This window comes from Triticum aestivum, chromosome 2B (assembly GCF_018294505.1).
Source record: "Triticum aestivum cultivar Chinese Spring chromosome 2B, IWGSC CS RefSeq v2.1, whole genome shotgun sequence".
Taxonomy (NCBI): Eukaryota; Viridiplantae; Streptophyta; class Magnoliopsida; order Poales; family Poaceae; genus Triticum; species Triticum aestivum.
The window spans coordinates 45,497,583-45,506,955 of record NC_057798.1 but is presented as its reverse complement, the minus strand read 5'-3'; the positions used below and the strand labels follow the sequence as shown (position 1 = coordinate 45,506,955).

The following is a 9,373-nucleotide window of genomic DNA, read 5'->3' as shown; positions in this document are numbered from 1 at the left end:
TCCGCCATAAGACCGACTTCTGCTGCATCCAGCAACCGCACACCAGTAGGGCTGATGGATTCTACCTCATGCATCACCTGATGGAGTACAGAAGGGATAATCAACGCCTTCGCATGTCAGCTACTACCGAAGATACCGAGATTTTCAGCTGGGCCACAAGCATAGGAAAGAAATCGGATCATCGAATCCGAGTTGAGTTTTATCACGTATGGTGTGAACTTGCCCAAGTGATCATGAAGCAAGTCCTTGAACCAACGGGGATGTTCTACCATGGGCCAATCACGCGGGTTGATGTCCGAGCACTGCTAGTCGCTCAGCGTCTGGACCTGAAGCCTTTCACAAAGCTCGGGTGCTTCCTCCCTGACTATGAAGATTGGAACGCCAACATGGAGGACTGATTGTCAATGACAATGTGATGTAACTAAACCGTGGTCCTGAACTAGCGTGCCTTATCACTATTGTCTTTCTATGGCAAAACTTCGAAATTATGCACGGCGAAACTATGTGATGTAACTAAACCGTGGTCCTGAACTAGCGTAGATCGCTTTAGTTAATTAATTTGGGTATGAGGAACTTCGTCATTTATGTTTACTATTGGTTGCTTTTATTTTGCTAATCATGCCTCTGTGTTTTCTTAAGTACATTATGTTGCATATTATCATTCAATTCATCAACTCACGATGCAGGTACATAGATCAGAGATGGTGAAGGACTAACGCCGTGTACGTTGGGAGGGTTCCAGGAGTCTACGACCACTGGCCAGCCGCTCAGGCCCAGGTGCACATGCACTCGGGTGCTAGCCTCAGAGGGTTCGACACCAGAGCCGAAGCGGAAAGTAGTTACTTGAGGTGGACACTCTAGCATGAGAAGGGCAGGACCACCGGTACTACATAGTCGCGCTCTTGCTCATGCTGATCGCTCTTCTCTTCTACATCATGGTTTAGATAGAGATGATGAAACTTGTGTGTGTGCCATGGCCATGCAGTTGCACTTATTTGAGACATGACATGATCACACTTGTGTATCGCTATTTTCGAGATGTGATGATATTTGTGTTGAATGATGATGATGATGATGGTATGACGAGACTACTGTATGTCTATGATATGTGAGAATAGTGTATGTTTAGTATGATGTGATGAAACTATTGTATAGAGCTTGTATAAATACATCACAAATACGTAGAGGGTGCAAATCTGTGAAAGTAGGAATATTAGCAGTAGTGTTGGAAAATACTTACCAGTAGTGCTGGCTTAGCAGCAGCGCGTCATAAGAACAAGCGCTATAGATAGTTATCAGTAGCGCTGGTCGGGGAAGAGCTACTGCTAACAATACTTACCGGTAGCACTGCCCACACCAGCGCTACTACTAGGGTTTAAATGTAGCGCGATAGTAGTAGCGCTGGACCTAGCGCTACTGCTATGCATATTTCAAGCGCTACTACTAGGGTTTTCCCTAGTAGTGCAACCAACCCTCTCTTCATTTACCGAAAAAGGCTTTCGCCCCGCTTTATATATAGAGCAATGATCATCAAAAATCCGATACAAATGCACGCCATCACAACACACGCACACATCCAAGGCATGATACATAGACGCCGAGCGCAACAACACCACACCTAGCACTAACGCCACCGTGAGGAGATGAAGCCGCATACGACGAACCGTGGGCTCCAAGGTGGCACCTTTAGGAAGGTTACGACACCGGAGCACCGCTACCGCCTGATCCGAGGATCAGAGTTCCCCCCGGAGCATCACGACGGGCAATGAGAGCCGTGACGACGCCTTCAATAAGGGAACGAGCTTCGCCACCGCTGGTCCGCTCGAAGATAGAACAGGTTTTCACCCCGACCAACACTCACCTCCACCGAACGCCACACCTCGGCAGCCACACCGCCCACACGGCCATGGCCACCGTGCAGCACCGAGCCACAGGCTATGCCCATGAGCACCGCGCTACCACCACCAGGGCTGCCGCCCCGGCAACCAAGACCTTGACACCCCCTCACCCGAAACTCGCCCCTACCCGAACCAAAGAGACGAGCGGAAAGGCCCAGCTGAGACCCAATAGGTCAGTCAAAACTGGCCTCCATCGACCGTCCTACCGCACCGATCGCGAGACGAGCTCGGTCCTGCTGCACCGGACGAGAGACAACGATGGACTGCAACTGGCAAAAGGCCAACTCTTTGACGAAAATAGTGCCAAGACGAAGAGGGATCAAAGGCCACTCCGGTCGGCACCGCCGCTAGAAGACCGCCGGGAGCCCCATCCACCACCGCCACACCCACCACGAGCAGCGGGTGCTGCACCACCCGCGGCGAGGATGAACACGACAGTAGCCCGCAGGCTCGCGGCGCCCAGATCTGGCCCGCCAGCCCCGACTGACACCGCCTCATCCCCACCAACGCCTGGGCCTCCATGCCGCCGCAGAGCCCTGCCCGCCGCCCGCCGTGGAACGCCTCTGCTCCCCGCCACTGTGCCTCGCGGATCTGGCGCGCGCCGCCGCGCCCCAGCGAGGAGAGGAGGAGAGGGGTGGAGGTTGCCCAGGAAGATGCCCCGCCACTGCCCTCACTGGAGCCCGCCCGGGCTTCGCCTCCGGCGGCAGCGAGACGAGAAGGGGAGGGAGAGGACCTGGCAGCGGCACTGGAGGAGTCGCCCCCGGTGTCGCCAGAGGAGGGCGACACGGGGGTGTTTCTTTCTGAATTTTCCACCCTCTCTTCATTTCCATCGACCCACAACCCATTTCCAATCCTACTACTATGAATTAATAAATTTTGCGGTGCGGCGATTAGGATAGATGCCCTAAATCCAATACAAAATTTGTATGAATATTTTAGTATAGATATTATGTCTCTAGATTTGCCACGAGCCACGCCTAGTGTTTATTTATAGTCTCCGTGACAGATAAAGTCTCTAGGATATTTGCCACTACGCCAACAGAGTTCTCTATAAATATCCTTCTATGATGATCTCTGATTTTTCTAGAACCTTCTCCTCAAGTCTAGCTCATTATCATTAATTGGTACTTCTTAGTTATCAGGTCACAAAATCTAGCGACAATATGTCTTTCTTCCGCAATCACGACAAGATATGAAAATCAAACAAGAAATAGGGCTCACACGTGGGGTCTTAACACAAGAAGCAACCCATCTTCAGTTATCTGTCAGTCCACAGCAAACTGGTGTGTCAATGAGTCTCGCAACCAAGTGTCAGCTCATGAACAGACCATCGTTATGACTGAATAATGCATAGAGCTAAATTTACCATGCTGCGTATCTCAGATAAGCTATACATGAAACGAGATTTGCTCGTGATACAAAATATAATCTCCCTCAGGTTATCACATCAAGAGGCGTTCAACATACTCAGATTAAAGGCAACATTAAAACACTCAAACTTTAACCTTTCTAGTAGAAATATAAGCTGAAATCACCGTATATACTCCCTCCATTCCAAAATAGATGACTCAAAGTTGAGTCATCTATTTTGGAATGGAGGGAGTACATGAAAACAAATATGTAAGGTAGGGCAAGGTGATGCTGCCTCTATTCTTTTAACTGACATTGTCCCCTTCGACTCAGACCATATATGTCACACTGACAAGCGACAACCAATAATACAGATGGTTTTGCACTTGTCATTGTAAAATAATACGTATAACTCAATTGTCTAATACAATTACTATTTGTAGATTGTGCCTATTATGTATGACCGGGGGCAAAATATTTGCCTACTTTCATTAATGCGACAAGTTACAGTCACAGTGTAGGGCAGCACCCCAATCACATGTCACTCACCTCTCGGTCTCAGGTTTCAATTGATCATAGATTGTCTATGAACAGGGCGAATCCCATGAACACAAACAGAAGTGATGCTTGGGTAGATAATCAACAAAAGGATTCACTGCACAAATCCCATGAACAGACCATCGTTATGACTGAATAATGCATAGAGCTAAATTTACTATGCTGATAAACTATACAGAAAACGAGATTTGCTCGCGATACAAAATATACTCTCCCTCGGGTTATCACACCAAGAGGCGTGCAACATACTCAGATTAAAGGCACCATTAAAACACTCAAACTTTAAGCTTTCTAGTAGAAATATAAGCTGAAATCACCGTATATACATGAAAACTAATACGTAAGGTGGGGCAAGGTGATGCTGCCTCTATTTCTTTATCTGACATTGTCCCCTTCGACTCAGACCATATATGTCACACTGACAAGCGACAACCAATAATACAGATGGTTTTGCACTTGCCATTGTAAAATAATTCTCATAATACTATTGTCTAATACAATTAATATTTGTAGATTGTACATATTATATATGGTTGGGGAAAAAAATATTTGCCTACTTCCATTAATTCGACAAGTTACAGTCACAGCGCAGGGCAGAGCCCGAATCAAATATCACTGACCTCTCGGTCCAGGTTTCAATTAATCGTAGATTGTATGAACAGGGCGAATCCCATAACCTCAAACAGAAGTGATGCTTGGATAGATAATCAACAAAAGGATTCACTGCACAAATTCCATCTTCGGTTCATTAATCTAGAGCTCTGACTAGCTTTTTCAAGCATGAAAAATTGTAGAGAAACAACTGTTTTATTCAATGATACACTCATAACAAACAGGCCTCCAAAATATTTCACAATGTAAATGATATATGATGCTCCCAAATGGCTTAATGTAACTATATATGTTGGAATTAAATTTTCAAGGCAACACACACCGAGCACTGTGACAGTGTAGATGTGAATCCTACTAATGGTGTTTAATTCCAGAAGTAGCATGCTATTGTTGTGATTGGCACTGTTTCGTTCTGATAGAGAAGGCCTCGTAGCATTACATTCAAATGTAGATCATATGGGTATAAAATGCTCAATAACGGGTGCACAAAAGAAAGACAAGTTTTGCTGAAGATTAACAGTAAATTTCATGCAGTGAGAACCTCTAAACTCGGCAAGAAAGCACTCGGTCTGTATATTCATCCCATCCATGGATAAAATCAGCAACCTGATAAATTGAACTTCCAAGACTAAACTAATCGCTGACAGGTTCAATTTCGGATGGGATGATCTAGGAAAACTAGCTCGCCATTCATAAACTTGAGAATCCCAATAATAATGTTAACATGCGATTTAACAAAAACACATATATAGGTCATAGGAAACCATTCAGTACCGACGTAGAAACTCAACCTATATATGATGATGGGCAAGCCATGCATTGCGAACCTTTGTTGTCCTCTCCAACAGATCCACTATGAGAGACGGGTCAGCCACTTTGAGATTCTTATAGCCTTGGGTTTCCACCACAGCATCCATGGCATTCGAACAAGCGATGTACTCAACGCAAGCATCCTTAAGCTTGTCGCAGCTATGCTGGTCAGCCAAAGCCCATGTGGTTGCCACGGTGTCAACGTTCAGATTCTCGCAGAGGATACTTTGGCAAACCAGCTTCAGCCTCTCCATGGCATATCTGTCAGCAGCCACCAGTAAATGACGGATCATGTCAGCATTCTTGTCACCATCAGGCAAAGAGTCGGTATATATGAAATGGAGCAGGGCGCTGAAAACATCAGGTTGCATGTCTTTGATGGTAACGCGCCGCGGCATCCTCGCCTCCTTCATCGATCCAAAGAGCTCCGCTTTGAAGACAGGTGATCGCGCGGCGAGAATGGACCTGTGAGCTCTCATGGTCTTTCTTCGAACACAGAAAGTGACATCGAACCCCTCGTCGTCTTCCAGAAGCTTGCTGAGATGCTCGGCGATATCGGAGGGTGGCACCGGCACCTCGGTTTTGGGGAACGGTTTGGATTCAGTCACGCATGGCTCTTCGATAACAGTGACGATGCATTCGATCGTGAGGCGATCGTTCGCGAGGAACGCAGACTCAACATCCCCTCTATTTTTGAAATTACTAGTGAGTGGAGCAAACCTACTGAGGCCAGCAGGATCAAAAGTCCTCAGCTCTGTCTTGTGCACCGAAGCCGACATTCCGGTGCTCTGGTCGACCAACCTCAGGTCGCAGGACCCCCGCACCTTGGCTCCCTTGCTCATGAGCTCGAGATAAACTGAGATGTAATCCTTCTCGACTTTTTCCGTGCTGTACCCGTCCGGGTAGAAGCGGATGGACCAGTCGTGGCCCCCGACAGAGAAAGTACCGGACCTGATGAACTTCTCGTTGCCCATGCCCCTGTGCTTGCTGTAGCCGAAGATGTCGAACATGTGGGTGACCTGCGCCAAATTCGGGGTGCACATCGACATCGACTTAGATTGTTCCATGGCGCGACGGCGACGGCGTGCCCTAGATTGGTATTAATCTGATGGTTGGGAAGAAAAACATGTTACTTATCAAGGGGAAGGAGAGGGGAGAGCAAAGGACGTGGTGAAGTCCACCAAACCTTCGGAACCCAGCTTACGACCGGAGACGGCGCCGCGGCGGCGGCGGCGGAGGTGAAGACGGACCTTTTTTTTAGCAAACGGTGAAGACGGAGATGAAGCCGACTCAGCTTCCTTTTTTTTTTGGAGTTGATGGGCCTGGGTTCGATTGTGTGCTGGCTGGATCTTATCTTATGCCATCTGATGCGCGCCCTCGATTGTGTGCGGGTTTTGTGGAGTAAAAGACTCTTGGCGACATTCGCTTTTGGAGTGCGCCGTATCGAGGAGTGTATGGGCGTTGGGAGATGAGGAAGTGATGCATAAAATCATGGCGACTACAGAACCCAATGTAAAAAATTGGCTGTTCACTTTGATCGAGAGCCTGTCGCAGGAGAGTTTTGCCTTGTTGGCGGTCACGGCGTGGGCGATATGGCATGCTCGCCGTAAAGTCATTCATGAGGCAATCTTTCAAAGCCCCCATCAGACACACTCCTTCATCAAAAGTTTCATGGCAGAACTCGGTGTGATCAATGATTCAAACCGACGCCCCCGACAAGGAGAGTTTCAGTCTCTGCAACAAAGACAGAACCCCAAGAGACCACCTCCCAAGGCACACAAAATACATGTTGATGCAGCTGTTCGTGCCAGAAGAGGAGGAGCGGCTGCTGCAGTTTGCAGAGATGAGGCGGGGAATTATATTGGGGCTTCGGCGCTGGTTTTGGAGGGTGTCACTGACCCTGCATCCTTGGAAGCGATTGCATGCCGGGAGGCATTGTGCTTGGCGGCGGACCTGAACATCCACAACTTTGTCATTGCATCAGACTACAAACAGGTTGTGTCAGACATTGGCCACAATGCTGGAGGAAGATATGGAGCAATTATGAGTGAGATTCGCCTTAGAACTGTTAATGTTCAATGTAAATTTACTTTTGAGTGTCGTGCTGCGAACTATGAAGCACACGGTTTAGCTAAATTTTTCCTTTCTAGAGGTCCCGGTCGCCACGTCTGGTTTGGCGTTCCGTATAACCAGACCCGTATCCCACTTCAGGTGGCTTTTGATGAATAAAGTTATTTATCACCCCTCAAAAAAAAATTCTAATGCGCGCCCTCGAGCGTCCTAGGACCTTTTCTTTTTCTTTTATATGCCCCTTTCATTTTCTCTCCCATTTTTGTTCTTTCCTTTTTATGTTTTTACATTTTGCAATCATATTTTGGGAAACGCTTACCTTCAGTTGACCGATCGCGTGCGAGCGTCCATCGCCTCTGTGTCCTTCGGATTGACTCTTCATCATACGGTCGAGAGGAACCCCCTTTGTGTTCATGTTTTCTGCAACTGAGCCTTTGTTTCAGAAAAGAGAGTTTGCAATTCGCCACCAAAAAACGGTTATATCCTGCAGAGACGGAGACTCATGCGGCTGGGAGGGCGACGACGGCGAGGATTCTAGCCGGATCTCACCTGTTCATGCGACATAATCGTGACAGGACCACGTGGTTAGTGGGTCGGCCCACTACCGGTTCCTAGCAGGTAACACGGTTTGCTGTCTCGCAGGAAGTGAGACATAAACGCACACGAGAGCGCCTCTTCATCGTTCGTCCTCCTATTGGATGCCCATGCGCGTCAAAAACTGCACCTGACGCCCGATCGAGAGCAAAATAGGCCGACCTATTCGGGTGATAAACTCATGGCATAGGCGAGGCCTTGAGGAGAGAGCGCCTTTTTTCAGGTCATTCAGCCTCTCGCATGCGAGCATAGGCCACAGGCCAACGTGGCGCTACGATTGGCTAGGCTCGCTCGCCCGCCTGGTTTTTTGAATAAAAAAAATGACCCTTTGGTTTTCTGTAGATGAAAAGATTAGTAAATTAGTAAATGCCTGAAGATTTAAAGAAACTTCACAAAATTTAAAAATGATGGATAATTTGAAAATAGTTCATGAGTTTGAAAAAATGTTCATGAATTTGAAAAAAGGTTTACGATTTTGATAAAAGTTTTTGGATTTTGAAAAAGTTCACACATTTCAAAAAAAGTTCATGGATCTGAAAAAAGAAAATGAAAAAGAGAAAGAGAATATGAAATAAAAAATAAACAGAAAACCAAAATAAAAAAGGTTTGAAACCTCTAGAAGCTTCCAAAACCACCCGGAAACTTCCCAAAACCGAGATTAGTTTTTGAGGCATGTCGCCTGGTATGGTATAGTCAGATCGTTAATGTCAAAAATCCACTAAATCGATAGTTATCCCCACTAACTGGCATTTTGCCCGGGGAAGTCACTTTCTAAAATTCTTTATCCATTTTCCAAGATGTTTTGGCATCTTACACCTCAGCTTCAAATTCAGTCGTTCCCGTTGATATACAACAATGGATGCATGCCAGAGTGGTTATTAATTCAAGCAGGCAAGAAGAGAACAGAGAGTTTTCCTAGAAGGGGATATGGTCTTCTTAAAGCTACAAACATATATGTTCAACCTTCGGTCGCTCATAATAAGTTAACGTTCAAATTCTATGGTCCGTACACAATTCTTCAGAAGATCGGTTATGTCGTATGCAAGCTTGAGCTTTGAGTTTTCGGTCGCATCCATCCGATGTTTCAAATGTCTCAACTGAAGCAATCCGTGCCTCCAACAGTCCAACTCATCAGGTGACTACAAGCCTACCTTCTGTTGATGTTAATGTGAAGGTTCCTGTTAAGGTTCTTCGCCGTGGTGTCTGGCAATGGGATCATCGTACCGTTGCTCAAGTCCTTGTCGAATGGAGTGAAGCTGACCCTGAAGCCACAACCTCGGAGGATTTTGAGTCTCAATGACAAAAGTTTTTTGCATGCTCTGGCTTGGGACAAGGTGACAAGAACCAGGCACACTGGATCAGCCTCCACGTCCTAAATGGCTTTTTAAAGATGGCTTGCAGGCCAGGAGTGGGCCCGCTAGGCCTTGTAATCGTCTAGTAATACCATGTTAGTCTCTTATGCTCGTCTGGAACATTTATGT

The 9,373-nt window shown here is 46.8% G+C and overlaps 1 protein-coding gene across 1 annotated transcript; it reads right to left on the bottom strand.

Moving 5' to 3' along the window:
* Positions 1-4,972: 4,972 nt before the first annotated feature.
* Positions 4,973-6,554, bottom strand: LOC123040300 (BTB/POZ and MATH domain-containing protein 1-like). Its single transcript, XM_044463183.1, has 2 exons — positions 6,415-6,554; positions 4,973-6,333 (listed from the first exon to the last, which is right to left on the bottom strand). The coding sequence occupies exon 2, from the start codon at positions 6,293-6,295 to the stop codon at positions 5,210-5,212; it is 1,086 nt and encodes a 361-aa protein (XP_044319118.1). The 5' UTR covers positions 6,296-6,333; positions 6,415-6,554; the 3' UTR covers positions 4,973-5,209.
* Between the last annotated feature and the right edge of the window lie 2,819 nt (positions 6,555-9,373).

Bases quoted from the DNA above. Each gene is read 5' to 3' on its own strand.
- LOC123040300 (XM_044463183.1), bottom strand. From the start codon at position 6,295: ATGGAACAATCTAAGTCGATGTCGATGTGCACCCCGAATTTGGCGCAG.